The following is a 19,364-nucleotide window of genomic DNA, read 5'->3' on the forward strand; positions in this document are numbered from 1 at the left end:
GCTCCTTACTCTGAAAGCTGAAGGTAAGACACGTTTCTCGATGGTTTGGTCAAAGTCCCACATGCAGAGTAATGAAACATCTCAGCAGACATAAGAAAACACATCATAGATCATTGTTTTTGGGGTAATTAAATACAAAACAAAACCCTTGAATAGCTTCTTCAGTAGTTGGTCATAACCTGCAGAGTGAACAAGAGAAAAGACTATTAAAACACACTTCCTGTTTTTGGAAGCTGAGGCCTTTGTTTGCTTCAGGTTACACTGTTTATACTGGCGTGGTGATAACCAAATGGAAATGCTGCTTACTGTGTTGATCCAGCCGATGTAGGAGCTGACTTGTGTGAAGACTGTAGGTTTCTGGAAGACATTACAGCCCTGACCGGAGCCAAAGCTCACAACCCCGTGGACGTCCCAGGAGCCATCGGGGTTCTGGCAATTCAGAGGTCCACCAGAGTCTCCCTGCAGGTCAGCACACACACGTGCACATATGTAGACCGTTGTTTAGCAGCTTGTTTCGACACTTGGGTATGAATTCCTCCACCGCCTCCTTCTACCCCATTTCAAAGTACATTTCCTCTCATTGTCTTTTCTTTTTTTTTTTACACTACACAAGATTGTCACTGGCCACTAATAGGTTGTTGCATGCGTCTCAAGATGACCCTCCCTTTAACTCACGTTACAGCCCGCAGTGGTGCCGTCTCCACCGGCACAGACCATCTTCTCTGTTGCCAGGACGCTCCACCAGTCGGGCCGTGAGCAGATCTCATGGCCGACGACTGGCAGAAGAACCTGCTGCAGGATGTCAGCCGGAGGACCATCGGCTGTGGGGAAGAAAACAGCTCAACTCAAGTAGAATTTACTTTCATCTTTGCTGTATTTTAGGAGTGTAGAAAATAATCATTAGTATCACAACATTTCACGTGATGATACTGTATTGGTTCTTTGAAGCCTTGTATCGATGTGTAAATGTTCTTGACAGTGTTGTTTTTGTTTTATTTATGCCTCAGACTTTGGGTTGAGAGCAGGCTTTCATCCATTTCACTCTACCCCCCTTCCCCTCCTCTCACTAGAGATAGTGTTTAAACATAGAACATTGTTATTTTTCTCAGAATCATGGCACCCCTGTATCAGGACATGTGTTGAATCATCCCATTGATGCCAATACACAGCGGCACTACAGTGCATAGTGAAGTCTTGTGTTTTAGCTTACAGTCCAGTAGGATTAATATATCACATGATATTCTAGTGCGCTGACTGTGAAGAATATTTTAATTTAATATCAGTTTTGCTGTGGTGCGTTGACTCACTGGAGAGTCGACCCCAGCCCGTGACGTAGCAGGGAGAACCGTGGCTCAGGACGACACCCTGGTCTGGGAGGCAGGCCGGCGTGATTGTGTCAGAGAAGGTGACAGGAGAAGATAACTTGATCAGGGCAATGTCGTTACTGCAAGAGTCAAAACAGTCCACCCACATGCAGGAAGTGAACATTCCAGTGAACTAATCATTGCTTTGGTGGCCTGATCATTCCACTTTAACTCACGACGTGATATTGAGTTGTGCCGGCTGCTGTTACCGGCTGAGCAGGATGTTGTAGTCCTCATGTGTGATGATGTCCGCTGCCCTCACAGCTACGGAGCCCTCCTCGCTCGCCTTCAGACTGTGTTTGCCCAGCTCCACTCTGTAGTTGTAGCGGTCACTGTGGGATGGCAGAAGACATGGTGTTCCCTTTGGGATGTGGACAGTTGTACTGACTTTTCCTGCCTGTGTGGAACAGCGAGTAAGCTGACTGTGGATTTGAAAGGGTTGTTTGACCTGTAGGGCTATAGTGCATGGCTGGTTATATGACCAAACATTTTTAAATGGCTTTTTTTTTTTCATCTCCCTGACAACAAGATCTCTTTAATGTTAAGTTGGAACTCACACTTCCTCACACTTTCCTCCGTTTCCACAAGAAGAAAGACAAAACTAAAACTGATTTTAGTATTATATATGAAATCATTAATGAATTCAACATACTGAAACTTTATGAACGCCGTCATGAGTGGCATTAAGAGAAGCTTAGTTCAATTAGCAACCCATGAGGTCAGTCAATGAAACAAGATTGAAGGAGTGGGACACTTCAACTTTCAATTTTGATTAAGCTATTTACAGGAATTATTTGCTGATCTGAGCCTCAGAAGGACGGGATTTCACAAGACAAATCACTCATTCATGATTTGCATAAAGCCAGTCAGAAAACACGTCTATAAACTGAGACTTTATGTATACGTTATAGACCAACATAAAAGCGTCATCCCACCAGTGAGGTATGTTGCGTCAGCCACCACGAGTTGGAGCCGCGTTATTGCTTTCATGCATTTTATGACCAGTGAATGCAAAGAATCTGGGCAGTTACAGAGGGTTTATGTGCTTTTTTTTCTGGCCGTATTTACAGCCTTCTTCTTAGTGTGTAGTTGACGTTACCTGATACAGTGAGCAGCAGTGAGAACCCAGTGGGAGGAGATGAGAGTGCCTCCACAGACGTGACTCCAGCCCCCGCTGCTGTCTGACTGCAGCGAGATCTGAGCAGAGTAGAAAGAGGATAGTGTGGGAAGATCAACGTATACACACCTGAGATGTAAGTGCAGAGAAATAGGTGTCATCATAAAATGTTTTTTTTTTTTGCTAAAGCTCACCTGCCAGGGCCAGCTGTGACGCCTAACATCCTGTCCTGCCACCACTCTGCTCAGCTCAGGAGAGAAAGTGGGAAGACCACATCCATAGGCTGGGACAAGGAAAATAGTGTATATTATCATTTTAGACCATACACTACAAAATAATAGGTAATTCTTCTTCTTATTATTATTATTATTGTTATTGTTATTATGGCCCTGTAAAGCATTGGCAATCTGTCCAGGGTGTACCCCGCCTTTCGCCCTATGTCAGCTGAGATTCTCATCATGTGGAGGATAAAGCAGTAGAAGATGGATGGATTACTATTATTATTATCTTTTTTAGAGAATATGTCTTCTGGTTTTAGCCAAGCCCTTAATCAACTTTGGGTCTTGCCTGCTTTTTATCATATTTTTAGGTAAATATATACTGTAGGTACATTCAGTCAAATGTGAACAAAATGTGAAGATATTGAAAATCTGCTCTGGAGTTTTGGTGCACAAGACAAATTCTAACAAGACATATTGGACTAAACACGCAAATAAATAATCCACATAAAAACAATTTTCTCGTTGAAAGAAGGATCATGTATGTGGATTAATATTAGAGCTTTAAGTATATGTTAGAATATTTAAGGTGTCTTACCAGTAGCTACGATGAAAGCGAGAACCAACAGCTTCCTCATGACGGTGGAGTTTGAGCCAAAAAGTGTGTGCCTGGAACTGGATTGTATATATACTGTAGGCTGTTCTCATGTATTTATTGACTGATTCCTTTGAAACGGGGCTGGAACATGCAGAAAGTCAAACAGGTGTTTGGTGATATGTTTTTCCCATCACTCTTTCAGCTGGAGTAATTTATCTTTAACCTATTAGAATAAAAGTAAAAACCAAAACTCTCCAATCTCCAATCTCCTTTCCTCTGCGAAACTGCTCATCATGTGGTTTTGAACAGCAATTAAACAAAGGATAGTATCAACCATAAAATGTAATTAAGAACAAAATATTTGATTTCATTTGTGGTTGAAAATTGTATTTATTATAATATAAACGTAGATGCTTTCTTCGTCTTCTCAGTTGGCTTTAGACCTTTTAACTCACTTTCAATCAAAAAACAGAACGGAAAATATGATCAAACATATATATATATATATATATGTATACGTAAATGCACAACAAACTTAAAACGGACAAAATAAATAGCAAATGGCTGTTTCCAGTTAACTGATTTCATAAACCACTGGTCCTATAATGTGTCATTTTACATATATAATGTCACTGTGTCACTGATAATTTTAGAGTCACATTGCAACCATACCCTGCACAAACCATAGTTTCCTTCACCTGAGAACCCCACCAGTCAGGCGTTGGTGCAGGTGGCGTGGTCCACCACAGGCAGGAGGGTCTGCTGCAGGATGTCAGCTGTGTGGAGGACAAAGTTATTATTTATTTTTTATCAAATGTATTTGATCAATCAATAAATAATTCCAGCTGGTCCATCTGACATGAAATACTGAGAAAGTAAGTAAAAGTTGATTGCCTGGTTTATAACTGTAGACTTTGGCATTGTTTTCTGATAATATTTCAGTGACTAAATGCATCTCATGTTGAGAATAGGGACTCACTGTTGAGGCGACCCCATCCAGCGACAAATCTATGTCCTTGGAGAAAAGTGACGTTCTAGCTGATGATGTAGGGGTTCCACGTCTCGTGCCCATGAACACAGCGCCCTCCTCTGTCTCTACCAGGTAATGCTGTACACCTTGCCTTTGCTGTAAGTTCACAGACAGAAAAACAGGAGGCAGCAACCTGTGAAGGTCAAAGATAATTCTGTTGGAACAAAGTCCTCCTACAAAGCCATTTAATCTTCTGGTAAGTCCTTACATTTGGAATCTTTCAAAACTAAGTGTAGAAATGTTGAATTGTTGAAGATTCTGAAATACAGTAATTTACCCATCAGCTACAGATCTGAAGTAATATCCCATAATGAGTTACTGCTGTTCTACCTTTAGTTAAAATGCACAAGAAACAAACTGTATCTGATAGAGGGAGCAGCAGTGAGGCCCCACTGGTGAGAGCTCAAGGTTCTTCCACAGGTGTGTCTCCACTCACCTTGTCTGTTATACTGCAGGGAAATCTGAAACACACAAGCCAAGTTTAAAAATATTTTTCCTCACCATTTTGCACTTTTAGCCAATTTGTAATTCATTTAACCGTATTTTATTGATTTATTTTCAACCATTCTCATTGGTTTATTTTCATTCTTTGAAGAAGTTGATTCCTTAATTGTCTATAAAACTAGTTTTACCTGCTAAGGCCAGCTGTGTGGCCTGACATCTTCCCCTCCAACCACCCTAGTCAGCACAGGAGGGAACGAGGGCAGGGCACACCACACCACACCACACCACACCACACCACAGGCTGAGGGGACAAATACAACACACGAAACCTGCAATAACAGGTGAACAATGTTGGCTATGACAGTGATGTTTAAAGATCCCTACCACCAGCAACAACGCGAGCAAGAACCCCAAACGTCATCATGTCTGTATCTCCACATCTTTTAGTTATGCAACCTTCAGGAATGGTGCCAAACTTTGTCTTCTGAACACTAGGGTGGAGATAAAAGATCATCAAAAAATAACAGAAATGAATAGGACTATGAGACCAAGGTGTCCTGGACTTATTTTGTTGAAAGAGTGAGCAAAATGAAGGATTTCTCTCTCTTATCCATGAAAATTCAGACTGAAATATCACAATAGACAAAATGTTGCAATATGAAGATTTTCCACAAATTGAATTAATTTATCACAATTATGTAGAATGCTAACACATCAAAGTATTACATGATTTGAACATATATAATTTCTTATGTTGAGTACTTTAATATTATTTGCCACTCATCCCATGAAGTAGGATTAATTCGTGTCAATGACTTGCTATTAATTTAAGATAAATGCATCAATTACCCATATCCCTACCCATATTGTTCATAACACTGTATAACATTGTACATTTGTCTGACCCACTCCGGTTTACCGTGAGACATCTGTGGGTTTCACACACACAGGGTGAGGTGGTAGATGGGTATTTGGGGATATCTTTCATTACTTATCTGCAAGTCTGTTGACTTATTTTCCTGACTGCACTTTCCGGTCCTTGCTGAAGATGTTATGCAATATATCTGAACTCTGCGGATGTCTATTTGAGCATTACATAAGAAGGAGTCGGTCTCCCCAAATCGGACTTCAGACAAGAAGTATGTGATCATGGCTTTGTTTGTTTCCATGACCATTTAATGTGACGTAACCTTGTCTGTAAATGAATATAGAGCACTGAGTCTAGTCTAACATTTTTAACACTAGTCAAATTATTAATTATTGCCCACCTTCCCCCCACCATCACCAGGGTGGTTGGTTGGCCCTGGCAGGTAATCTTTTTTTGAATTCTTGTTTGCATTATGTCTTTCATTTCCAATGGTCATAGACATGTTTGTCCTTGTTACCTTTCAGAGAGACTCTGGCTTTGGCTCGTGCTGCAATTACCGCAGGAAACCTGCTGTCTTCACTAGCTCCTCCATCGACTGGATCAACAACGTACGTGGATAAACATTGACGAGTCAAATGTTTGTCCAAATTATTTGTTTTGTCTCCAGGTGACAAAACTCAAATGTTTGATCTGTCTTTAGATAGAGTCACCTGCTCTTTACAGGCTCTTTACAATCCAGTCCTCTAAAACAGTCTTTTACATGGCTTAGCACAGTAATAATCATTCTGAATATGGAGTTTAACAGTAATTACAAATCGGACTTTGGTTGTCTTTATGTTTTTATGTCTTTTTTTTGTATCATTGTTACACTTGACCTTCAAATAAAGAAAGCATTTTCTAATAATGTCTACTTGGTATTTGTGTGTTGGAAACAAATGTTCTGTTGTTGAAAATGCCTTGTGGACTGATATAACTTGAATTGTGATTATTTATTATCATTTCTTATAATTAACAGTGTCATAGATAATCCATATCAAACATTTCATTCCTAATAGATCAATTGATAGTGAATAAAACTTGACTTGACAGTTGTCAGGATCAAGAGCAACACGCTATCGACAGAGACAATGAATATCCAGTGAGAGATGTGTGTGCGTCCACACAATAAGTTCACACAGACAAAATAGGAAGCAGCAATGTTTAAGCTCCAAGAGCCTTTCAAGAGTGTGGATTTACAGAGGAAATACATTTAATGTGGAAATATAGTGAGATTATTAACCCATCAGTTTAAAATCTGCTGGATAATAACTGCTGTTGCAGGTCTTGGCCACTTGGTCTTGGCAAACGTCTTTAATCAAGACACAAATCCACAAATACAATCATTGAATCACCTCACGATTCAACACTTGCGATTAACACTAGGTCAGTGAATACTGTGAGAACAGAGTTCACAGAAAGATCCTTACCACAAACCACAACCTTCATCATGCCTGTATTTCCACATTTTTACTAAAACTCACTTGAATACAGTATATATTTAATTGTTATGCAACCGTGAAGACTCTTTGACACTAATAGGACCCCAAAATGGCCAGGAATTAATATGCCATGGTCAAAGGCCATGGTCATACAACCATGGCCATACAAAGACCATACAAGGCCGTGGTCAAAGTGTCCTCGAGTTATAGACGATTTTGGGACTTGTTTATTGAAGTCAGCCGAATGAGGGTATTTATTTCTTCATATTAATATGATTTCCATTTGAAAGAAAAAAAATTGCTGAGTCCTTCAGCAGCTTAAGACCTCATGAAAACACTTTTTCTTCCCAGTGACTGTAGGAAAATGAAAGTCAATAATTAATAATACAAAATATTCCTCTAAGGCTGTACACAGCTTTTTGCTGTCCTGTATAGTTTATAAATAGCCGGCTATCACTGGCACAGTTACAGAAATGTTTATTAAGGTGTATTGTCGATGTAAAATGTGTTTGCATAGGTTTGCAGATTATAAGATTGTTGATGAGTTTAAATACCTGTGGTCAACCATCCACAGCAATGGATAGTGAACAAGAGAGGTGAAGGAGAGAGTGCAGGCAGGGTGGAGGAAGGTCTATATATTAGCATATTTCGAGGGACAGGGGTGAACAGTAAAGTAAGAAAGACAGAAAGAAAGACAAGCAGTTCCCAACCTTTTATCCTTGACGTCCCCCTCGCTTGTGTCAAAGACGAAACAGGGGTTCAACAATCTGAACCCCTCTCACTGCGCACACACTAAAAGAATAAAGTGAATAATTACACATATGAAAAAATAAACAGCAGCTGTGGGTTTTTGTTCCTAATCTCAGTGTATATGGATAAAAACCGGTCCTGTGCTTCCCTAAAATTCAAAACCAAGGTGACTCTTAATATTTTTCAATGTATATGTAAATGATAAATAATTTAAATGTGATTTAAAAATTGATTTGAATTTGGGTGATACCAAGTTCTGGTTATCCAATCAATTTTAATAACCACACAACCTCAGAGCAGACAAAGCTCTGCGCCCCCATGTGATCTCTTAGAAACAGGTTAAAAACCATGGCTCCAGATCCCCGAGTAAAAATGATGTATTTGCACATCGAAAACTTGGATTTTACTATGAATTTCTTTGATCGATTAAGACACACGAGTGGATCATTTTCAAATAAACGTACAGTTTGAACACAGTGTGAACATCAAGCCCAATGACCAGACCCACTCTGCTTTCTGTGAGACATCTGTGATGTTCACACACAACTTGAGGTGTATTTGGGGGTTATCTGTCGTTACTTATCGCCAAGGCTTTTTTTTCCTGGCTGCAAATGTTACGCAACAAACTCTTCAAACATTCATCAGAGCGCTATATAAGAAGGAGTAGATCTCCCCAAACTTCCGTTGAAGACAGTCACCATGAAGTTTGTGATCTTGGCTTTGTTTGTTGCTGGTGGTAAGCTCTAAAGTCTCTGCCTCGTCATTTACAGCGTTTAACATAATTGATTTTTTTAAATTGCTGCTGATGTCAAGATTTGCTGTGCAATAACTCGATGCTTAATAAATAAATCACTATGTTCTCTCAGCCTACGGGTGCGGCCTGCCCACCTTCGCCCCCATCATCACCAGGGTGGTCGGTGGAGATGATGTCCGTGAGAACAGCTGGCCCTGGCAGGTAATCTTTATAAAAATCTTGTTTTCATTATGTCCTTTGGTCCATTCCCAAAAGTCATAAAGTATTGTCACTGTTGTTGTTTGCTCTCCTCAGGTTTCTCTGCAGTACAAGAGTGGTTCCAACTTCTACCACACTTGCGGTGGAACTCTGATCTCCAGCCAGTGGGTCCTCACTGCTGCTCACTGCATTGGGTACGACTTCGAAAGATTCAGAAATATGGAGGAAGTTTACAAAGAGTAATGTAATGTAAAGCAAATGTAGCTCAAAGTGCTTCACGGGATAAAAACATAATGAAACGAAACATACCAACCCAAACCATCTCAACCGACATTGCTGCTATTATGCATTAAAGTCAGGTAGTCGGAATAGAACAGTCATTCTGGGTAACATGTTTGTGAATCGATTTTTGCCTTACTTATTTATTTGCTTATGTGGCCAAGCAGAAGCCGCACCTACAGAGTCTATGTTGGAAAACATAATCTGAAGGACAACAACGAGGCTGGTTCCATCGCCATCAGTCCCGCCAAGATCGTCGTCCATGAAAATTGGGACTCTTATAGAATCCGGTAAGGGTCACATATAATAATGCCGCATTGTATGATGTCCAATTCTTTTTTGTAAATGTTGTATTTATGTTCACGCCGCAGTAACGACATTGCCCTGATCAAGCTGGCAACTCCCGTCACCATCTCTGACTCCATCATGCCTGCCTGCCTTCCCGACTCTGGTGAAGAGCTGGAGCATGGAGCTCCATGCTACGTTACTGGCTGGGGACGTCTCTGGAGTAAGTTATCGATTATTCGTCATTATTTAAATATCAAGATAAAATTCATTTTCATTAATCATCAGCTGATATCGCACTACCCATTAATGAACATAACTTAAGAGTCCACTTTCAAGCTCGCCTTACTTAGATGCTTTTATTTTGTCTCTGCCTCATACGGTTATGTGACTTTAATGGAATACTTTAGCGATTTGCATTTAGCTTTGTTTAGCATTTAGCATTACATAGAATAAAAAATGGTGCTTCCCATCCTCAGTTTCCCCTGAGTTGAGAAATATCTTCATTCTTTTTTTTTTTGTTACGTGCCCACCAGTGACACTTGGTCCTGTTAGCATAACTGTTGGTGGACACTGTTTACATTCTGGGAATGAGGTCCTGTTCCCCTACGAGTGGGGCAAAAAAAAGTGCGGAATTAGCGTTGCAGTTTCAAGCCTCGGACCAAGTGTCACTAGTGGGCGCGTAACAAAAAAAAAGAATGAAGATATTTCTCCACTCGGGAAACAGGTTGGGAAGCACAATTTTTCAAAAATACTACCCCTATTCTAGTAATACAACGCTAAATGCAAATCAGTGAAGTATTCCTTTAACAGCTTATACAACACACTAACAATCTATTCTACTTTGAACCTCAAAACCTTCTGATTTTTGGAAAGATTCACTGAGCAGAATGCATGTAGTTTGTGGAATAAGACCCTGTTCTCCTCTAAAGCTGGAGGTCCTATTGCCGACATCCTGCAGCAGGCTCTCCTCCCTGTGGTCGGCCACTCCACCTGCAGCAAGTATGACTGGTGGGGCAGCCTGGTCACCCGCAGCATGGTCTGTGCTGGAGGAGATGGACAGCTGGCTAGCTGCAATGTGAGTTCAATTCATTTTATTCAACACGCTTCTGTAATGTTTCTATGAAAAAAAGAAAGTTTGTTGCTGTTTTACTAAAAAAAAATCATTTGTATATTGCCCTGGTTGTTTCAGGGAGACTCTGGTGGTCCTCTGAACTGTCAAAACCCCGATGGCTCCTGGTCAGTTACTGGCGTGGTGAGCTTCGGCTCCAGCATGGGCTGCAATTACCCCAAGAAGCCCTCTGTCTTCACCAAGGTCAGCGCCTACATCGCCTGGATCAACAACGTAAGTGCAACACTATCAAACAGTAAAATACTAGTCTAAAAGTTTTGTATTGCCCACCAGCTGAGAACCTGCTGTTTACCACACAAATGAAAGAATTACCTAAAATTACTGCTGGTCTGTTGAAATTCTTCACTACCACAGTGGTATTCATCTCACTTTTTAATATAAACCTTCTTGGCAGCTCATAAGTAGTAGTGATAATAGGTAGATGGTGTTGTGTCCTATTTAAAATTGTGTTGTTGTTTTTTCTCCAGGTGATGGCATCAAACTAAACAATCTTGGACTAATTTGTGTCATCGTCGGCCACTACACTTGACCATCAAATAAAGTTGTGCCTAATACGCAGTAGTCTCCTCTGTTAATGTTGTCTCAATTGCTATTAATTGCTTACATGTAAATGCACTGGGCAGGGTGATTTTGAGCAGTATTCATAAATCCTGGATTATGCTCCCGGTTTCTTTGACATGCATTAGAGATCACGATTAGAAATCTGGCGTAAACAGCCAATGTGAGTCTGAAACATTTCGCATGCACCACATAAACATAGAAGTTGGGGTTGTGGCTAAGAGGAGTAAGAACACTCATTTAACTGCCATCTGGCACAGTAACAACCATACTGTTTCCTGTGTGGTCTGCTGAACATCATGGCCAAAGACAGACGGAAGCTACAAAATGTGAGCTGTCACAGACCATCGATGTCTTTCCTGATACGCAATGACTCACATTAAGGCCAGAAAACATTTATTTAACTTATTATATTTCCTGCTGTGTTTGTTATCACACCTCTTGCACTTACAAGTCACATTATACCAGCCTACATTAAAACTCTTTTTGCAAGCCTACAGTATATGCATCAACATACAAATGTATACAACAGTTTTATATTGTACAAAGACACATACAGATCGATACTCTATATAACCATCTACTGAATGTGTATACATTGCCTTAAATATTTATTCCTGCACTCTACTGAATGTTATTTTTCTGATTGTAATCATCACATGTTTAGGTAAATGTATATTATTCAGCTTTGTTGTCCACTTTCAAAAGTACATAAACAAAGCTTATTCTAAGACATATTATGACTCACTTAGACTACTGTAATGCACTCTATGTATTCTATGTTGGGCTAAGCACATTACTCCAATTTTAGTGTCACTTCATTGGCTCACGGTTCGTTTTCGGATTGATTTTAAAATAATTGTATTTGTTTTTGAATGTCTTCATGGTATTTGTCCAACCTGCTTTAGCCATACTCTCCCTCACGCTCTGTCAAGTCGGTAGATAAGTCATTGTTAGTTGTCCCTAAGGCAAAAGGAAGCTTAGACATGCATTTTCAGTCACTGCCCCCAAACTGTGGAATGAGTTGCCTTTACACATCAGGCAGGTTGACTCACTTCCTGTTTGAGATATTGCCTTTTTCTGTTTTTATTACTCTTTTTACTTTTGTTTTTGTCCTTATGTCTATGTACAGCACTTTGGCCAACTGTGTTGTTTTTAAAGTGCTTTATAAATAAAGTTGGATTGGATTGGAACAAACCCACCTTTAGGAACACCAAAACCCAAGACATTTTTTGAATGTTCAAAGGTAATTAAAATGATAAAGAAATCATTATCTCCATCTGAATAACGAATTGGAAGTCAAGGTAAAGTTTTAGTAGTCAAACTGTGTAGATACAGTCATTTTCTTTTAGTTTTGTGAGGGAACCAAAGGAATTAAACGTCTTGCAATTCCGAGTGTGTCCACTAAGGGAAAACTGCCGCTGTTCCAGAGAAACAGTTCAGAGACTGTTGTCGTAGAAGAAGCTGAGCGAGCACACCTGTGTCTGCACCACCTGAACCATCTATTAGCAACAGGAGATGTCTTGCCCTCCGGTATGTGCGTTTATTGTTTGTTATTTCACAGAAGTTCACAGAAAACAACCCTGCTGCCTGTCATAAAGCAAGTTGTTGGGCTAAGCTTGTTGCAATGTGGTTAACTTCAAGCTTTAGTCACAGTTTGTATTTTGAAGAGATTTAACAGACTTGCATTAGCTTAGCTTAACTTTGGTCACGTGCAGAGGAGGGACAGTGATTATAGTGGACAAGGGTGTTTAAAAAGAGGAAGACATGAGGACATTAGCTTTACAGAAGAGGACAGGTAGGACAAAATGGAGGCAAACCCCAAAGAGGAAAAATAATCATAAGCTGAACTAATTGTTGTTGTGTTCTGCAGTGAGTTAATATTATTTTATAAAGCAGGAGATGAGTTTCTAGTTCATGTAGCTTCATTAATGTAGAGATGAATCATTTGATTGGTTTATATTCAATACATCATAACTAAGTGACTAAGTTAAGAAACTTATTTTCAGAGTAAATACAACAGCATTAATAAAAGTAGGTGTTCGATGCAACCTTAGTGTATATTTGGTATGTTTTTTTACCAAATGTGGTACACAATGACCTCCAGGTGGACATATTCACTCACTTGCCGCTTTATTAGGTACACAAGGCTCCTGATAAAGTATTGGGAGTGAGTCTGCTGTAGCCCAGTTGGTTGGACATGCTGTGCTTTCACACACGGTCTAGTGTGTACCTTGGCTGTAATTATTTCAGTTTTTGTTGTAATTTAACAGTTGTCTCTGTGTCATTCTGAAGTGAACTCGTCTAAACATTCTCCTCTGACATCAACAATGCATTATTGCTTTTTTTGGACCACTCTGTAAACTCTTGAGATGATCGAGTGTGAACTGAAAATTCCACTAACCCAACAACCATGCTGTATTCAAAGTCACCTAAATCACCTGTCTTTACAGTATGTCTACATACCTGAAAGCATTGAGTCATGTAATAGGCTAATATTTTAGTAAACAAGCATGTCAACAGATGTAGCTGTGACTGTGGAGAAAAAAAACAGTTGCTTGTGAACGTTAAATGTTGATTTCCTTTTTCACACATCGTTGCAACAGGTCTTATTAAACATGATGTTTCTCCATGTACCTCTGGATTGCACAGCCAGTGGATTCCCTCCTGCTGCAGCATTCTGCAACGATCCCAAAGGCATCTTTTACCTTGTAAGTACAATTGTGATGAGGGGCAGCTGTGGGGGCATAATGCTGTGGGTATTGCTTGTTCACATGCCACTGTAGTGATGATCGAAACAGACAAAGGCTGCATTTACACAACTAACTATTTTTGCAAACTGCAAAAGTATTTTTCATTAATTTGATTTCATACTGATCTAGAAGATCTGTAGTTGTTGGGTTACATTTTCAGTGCCACACCAGTTCTTCATTCTTCACTCACTCAGTCACTTTTTAACCCATGTATTTCAGTTTACATGGGGATTGTAAATCAGACATTCTCACTATGATAAACTTAAATAACAAAGGGTGGTTGATGTGTGACAGTAGCTTAGTATAAGAAGAGATTCACTGATTGCTAACTTAAAATTATATACTGTACACCATACTGTATGTTACATCTACAGATGTGAGACATTGATGTGTATTATGCCAGTGAAGAGTGCACTGTGAAATGTGGAGCTGAAACAATTACTCGATTAATAATAATAAATTAATCGAATATTAATCAATTACTTAATTAATCGTTAACTGTTTTGATAATCGTAAAAGTATTATAAATATTATAAATATATAATATATATATAAGTTCTTCAGTTCCTTGCTCCATATAACAAAGAAATAATTTAAAGTGAATCATTTTGGTTTGTGGACAAAACAAGATATTTGAGAACATCATCAAACATTGATCAACATTTTTTTTTTAACGTTTTCTGATATTTTATGAACCAAGAGATTGCTCAATTAATCGTGAAAATAATCGACAGATAAATGGACGAAAATACTTGTTAGTTGCAGGTCTAGTGAAATGCAACACTCGTCTTTGATATTAAATGAAAAGCGCCTGCAGGTCTGTCCTCAATTGGACCTAATTAACTTGTTCTCTTGTTAACATAATAGAGGAGCACACTAGGCAGATATGCAGGTCAGCGATGGGTACTCTTTGTACAACCCCAATTACTGTCCTGTCTTGTACCTGGAGGAATCTCATTTAAAACCAGGATGTGACATACCCATAACACTTCTCCTTTTCTCTTGCTCCCAAGGCTAATTTTCATGTCAACTACCATTTGAAATACAGGAAAACTAGTCAATCAGTTAAATAAGCAACCTCATTTTCGATCGCTCCTCGACCAGCATTCACATTTTCAGATAAGGTGACCTACCTTTTAAGATGATTTTGGGCAAGATCTGAAGTTAACTATGCCACTCACTCATTAATGTACAAAGCATAATTAGCTCCCTTAGTTGTTCTTACATGCAATTGGCATGCAGAGGTGAAGCTAAATGAATTAACTGCCCAATGTGAAAGGACTTCAACTAATTTAAATCCAATTAATTATTTGCTATGCTGCCAGAAAAGTGAATCATGATGTTTTTCAACCACAAATGACAACCAAAACTGCCCCAAGAAGGCCATCTTTCACTGATTTGAAGGAACATTTAGAATTTTTTTTTTATTATTTATATCAAGTATTTATGAAAACAGAATATTTACCACACATATTTGTATATTCATCGGCTGTCATTGGACAGATGCCATGAAACGGGTAAAACTGTGATTGGTTTGTTGTTGACGTTCAGTACTGGATAACATGTATATTACTCTTTTGACATGGTATATTCCTGTTTAAGTATTTGTAATTCTCTTTAATTCCTTATTTAACATTCATAAAGCAGGTTACACAGATTAGTTACTCGTTTTTTTTTATTTTACAGTCAAAGTTACTTACAGACAGCAATAAAATAAATCTACTACGAGGAAATATTCAGAATTTGTTCACTGTAGGGGAAGGGGGTTATAATTTAAGGCAAATATTTAATTGGTGTGCACACTACACCCTGTTTATGGTGTGAAACCGTTTGTTTGAAGAGCATGGAGGGATGGGATTAAATTTGCACTTCTTCCAACCCCTTTTCGAATATGTTTTCTTTTCCCAGATTGTCTTCGATAATCCACTTTTGTATTATTTTTTGTTGTTTATTTCATTTAAATGTTATTGTTTGCATGTCTGTTTGCACTACTACAACCTTTCACTTTGCATGAGTTGTCATTGTATCTGAAAATGTTCCTCTTTCACCACAAGATGGCGACACATGACTATTTTGTAGCCCTCACTCAGGCAGATGCTCCTGTGTTACATGCTAAACGGAAACTGACATTGGAGTGCAAGTTAGTTGAGAAGCATTTAGTGAAATGCGGCACGTTATCTAAAATGATAACACCTGCCGGGATTAGGCAAATTGGACTCTCTAAATTGACCATCGTTGTGAGAGTAAATGATGTGGCCCTGCGATGGACTGATGACCTGTCCAGGGTGTACCCGCCTTTCGCCCTATGTCAGCTGGGGTTGGCACCAGCCCCCCCGCGACCCTCATCTGCAGGATAAAGTGGTAGACAATGAATGAATGAATGAATGATAACACCTGCATTTAGATGCATATTTTAGTAGTAAATTATTTTATCATGACACAACACAGCACCAGCTCTTAAGAAGAATACCTGTGTTCTTACTGGCATTATTGTCTGTATAAAATGACATATGAATAAAACCAGGTTGTATAGATTTGAGTCCATTTCATTTAGTCAGTAAGATAATGACTACATTACCTAACCATGTTATAAGCTGTATTAAACTGAACTCAGCTGAAAAATGCTGCAAGGATCAACACAAGGCTAATATTTTCTGACATTAGTTTATGGTTCACTTCAGTCCCATGCAGTACTGAATGTGTGATGCTGTCAGTGCGTACATGAAAATTATTTTTTTTTTTTCGGGAAAAAAAGAAAGCAAAATCTGCATTGTCTTTGATAAGAAACAGCCTTTGTTGCAGCAATTGCTGGCGGAGCCTCAGACACCAGCAGGTGTGAGGTTTCCAGCATGCACCAAAGCAGTAATGTTTAACAAATGTAACCTCTCAGCCTCTTCTGTGCTGTGATGAGATGTTTTTGGCACTCTGAAGAATTCCTGGATGGCGCTCTCTGACTCGGCTTTGACCTCTGTCCATCTGTTTTCATGTCCAGGGTTAGAGGGCTACTGAATGCTACACATGTTGTTGGCCTTAGGGTGTGAGAAGATGGATGCTGTGATGGACTGTGAGGGTAGACATATGGCCTGAGCATGGACCTATTCCAAGTTCATGCAGAGTCGGAACTGTATGTGCTACTCGGTGCCACCTCAGTATGAGTCAGGGCTTGTTGGCTGTTGTGGCCTGTTGCCGGGAAATGGAGTTTGAACATCACACAGGCAGGGGAGAAGCTGTTAAGTGGCCTTTCTATACCGGCTCTGTCATTGCATATGACCAGTGTTTAGCACCACTCTGGTTCTCATGAACATGATTTTAAGTGCGCCAAGCGACAACCGCACTGACTTCATGCCAGGCGTCCTTTAACTTGCCCATAGCCTTTCACTTGCACTCCAGGGTGTGCTAATCACCTCCTTCAAATACGGCCATGAGATCCCAGTCACATTTTCTTTTTGTAAAAGACATGTCCAAATGAAAGGATCTACAGGTGTGATGTCGGCATGGTTACATTAAACATATTAATTTGACACCCTCTTGACTTTGTGCACACTTCCAAAAACAGATTAGCGTTTTAGATGCCATTGTTACAGCTCAGTTTCATTTGCTTCCATGTAATTCCACTTTCTTTTTATTTCTTGATTCATTGTTGGTTTTATTAAGTGCTCTACTCGTATGTCTACACTTTTATTAGTTTCAGGGCTGTGCACAAGTCATGTGACATGCCTTTTATTACTTGAATCAAATGTTCTGTCTGTCATAAGCCTGGATTTGGTAATATTGTGTGGTATTTTAGCAAGAGCTGGTAATGCAGTGGATAATGGACATGCAGAAGTAGAAATTTGCAGTATTGAAAATACAAGCATTGGCTTTATTTGCGCTTTTAAAGAAGTACAGGAGGGCAATTTACTATTAAAATGTTATCGTCTAGGATGAAAATTGTACATTCATCGACACTGGCTTACTGCTCTTGCTGATGTCATCATCACCCCGTGTGTGTCTGTATGCGCACCGAGGCAGACTCTTCCCGTGTGGGCATCAGGGGACAAAGTAGTCTTTATGCACTGTGGTGAGCTCTAAGGCAGAAACATTGTTGAGCAGTAAAACATTCTGTAACTAAAACCACATGTTCCAGAGTGGAGGACAGGCTAACATAGGCAGCCTCCACAGCTCCATGTCAGGAGTTGGTGGCTGAGGGGCTCGTTTTTTGACTGCGATGCAACACTCTCGTTCAATATTGTGCATTTTTTGTGTATGAGGAATCTAGAACAGATCGTCTTGGACAAAACTGCAGCAGGAAATAGGCATGTAAGATTGACCTACAATACAACTGAACTTGTTGGCTGCCCTGAATCATTTTAAAATTTGTTCAGCAGATCATTAACGAAGTGCAAAAGACAATTATCGACTGGTGTCACTCCTTGATAGTAATACATGGCCTTTCGATACCTTTTAAACATGTCAAACAATTAAAGTTGAAGATGTGATCTTAAGGGCCAATTGCTTGTTGGATGTTTTAATCCCATGTGGCTGGAGGATGATCACACAGCAGGTAGAGGGTTTAGATAACATTACGTTATTTCTAAACATATCAAGTGCACTTGTTGATATTACTAGAACCAAAGAGTAAAGTCAAATAAAATGTAATATTTTTTACATAGCTTCTTCCTTCCATAACCTCAGTGGGTGACCGTTATCAGGCAATTTTATTTTCTTAATGTGGCTGTCGTATTTGGAAAACTTGCCAGGTGTTTTCCCTCAAAAGTTGTGTGCAGGCTGGAGGTGCTGATGCTGTTCAGTGTTTGGTTTCCATTCTTCTACCCGTTCAGTGATATTTTACAATTCCCCCTTAGAGCTCTTACCGGCTGTGCACTGTGATAATTAGCAAATCGGTAGGAGTTAATTTTTTTTAATTGATTCCCAACCCAGATCATGAGGTGCTCTATCTTGAATCGCTGTAGACTGCCTCCTGCTCTGTAGGAGGTCAGCAATAATTAAAGGGACAGTGTGCCACGTTAGCCATGCATGAAGTCAAGCCGGTAACAGAATTTAGATCAGTCAGCCCTCAAGGTTAAGTATGAACCCTTGACCCTGACCTAGTGATCCCATTTCCCCTTTCCCCTTTATGCTCATTCTACCTGTTTTACTAAGTTGAATGTCCGCCCGCTTTCCAGAAAAAAAATACCAAACAGCCTTGTTTTGTTGCTGTCTCTCTCTGGGTCTGTGTTTCTGTGTATCTTTGTCTTAAAATTAATATCGTTTTCCATTCTCAGCATTTTGAATCTTACCAACTAACCAGTTATCAGGAATTCAATCCTTGCCTGTACAACATGTTCTTCAAATCGTTTTTTTTGGTGAAAAAGGTAGCAAAGTATCCACAAACCATTGCTGTAATTAATTAGTATTTGTTTAATATGTGTCTCTAACAGCTTCAAACTTGTAATGGTTTCTTTTGAAGTTTTGGAGCTGTGTGTCAGGGGCCATGTCTATGTTATTGCAGATCCTCTGAGAGCCCATTGTTTGGAGACCTCACAGGTTCCTCCTAAT

The 19,364-nt window shown here is 39.6% G+C and overlaps 2 protein-coding genes across 2 annotated transcripts; one reads left to right on the forward strand and one right to left on the reverse strand.

Annotated features, from left to right (window-relative positions):
* Positions 1–6: 6 nt before the first annotated feature.
* LOC131469071 (chymotrypsin-like elastase family member 2A) lies at positions 7–2,877 on the reverse strand. The gene is made up of 6 exons (XM_058643916.1): positions 2,676–2,877; positions 2,464–2,561; positions 1,574–1,696; positions 1,308–1,444; positions 676–821; positions 7–459 (listed from the first exon to the last, which is right to left on the reverse strand). Exons 1-6 carry the CDS (start codon positions 2,793–2,795, stop codon positions 82–84), a joined length of 1,002 nt encoding a protein of 333 aa, XP_058499899.1. The 5' UTR covers positions 2,796–2,877; the 3' UTR covers positions 7–81.
* A 5,674-nt stretch (positions 2,878–8,551) lies between these two features.
* On the forward strand, positions 8,552–11,073 carry ela2 (elastase 2). The gene is made up of 8 exons (XM_058643234.1): positions 8,552–8,603; positions 8,734–8,822; positions 8,916–9,013; positions 9,266–9,388; positions 9,470–9,606; positions 10,316–10,461; positions 10,576–10,728; positions 10,983–11,073. The coding sequence occupies exons 1-8, from the start codon at positions 8,567–8,569 to the stop codon at positions 10,998–11,000; spliced, it is 801 nt and encodes a 266-aa protein (XP_058499217.1). The 5' UTR covers positions 8,552–8,566; the 3' UTR covers positions 11,001–11,073.
* Positions 11,074–19,364: the final 8,291 nt, after the last annotated feature.

Source organism: Solea solea, chromosome 11 (genome assembly GCF_958295425.1).
Source record: "Solea solea chromosome 11, fSolSol10.1, whole genome shotgun sequence".
Classification (NCBI taxonomy): domain Eukaryota; kingdom Metazoa; phylum Chordata; class Actinopteri; order Pleuronectiformes; family Soleidae; genus Solea; species Solea solea.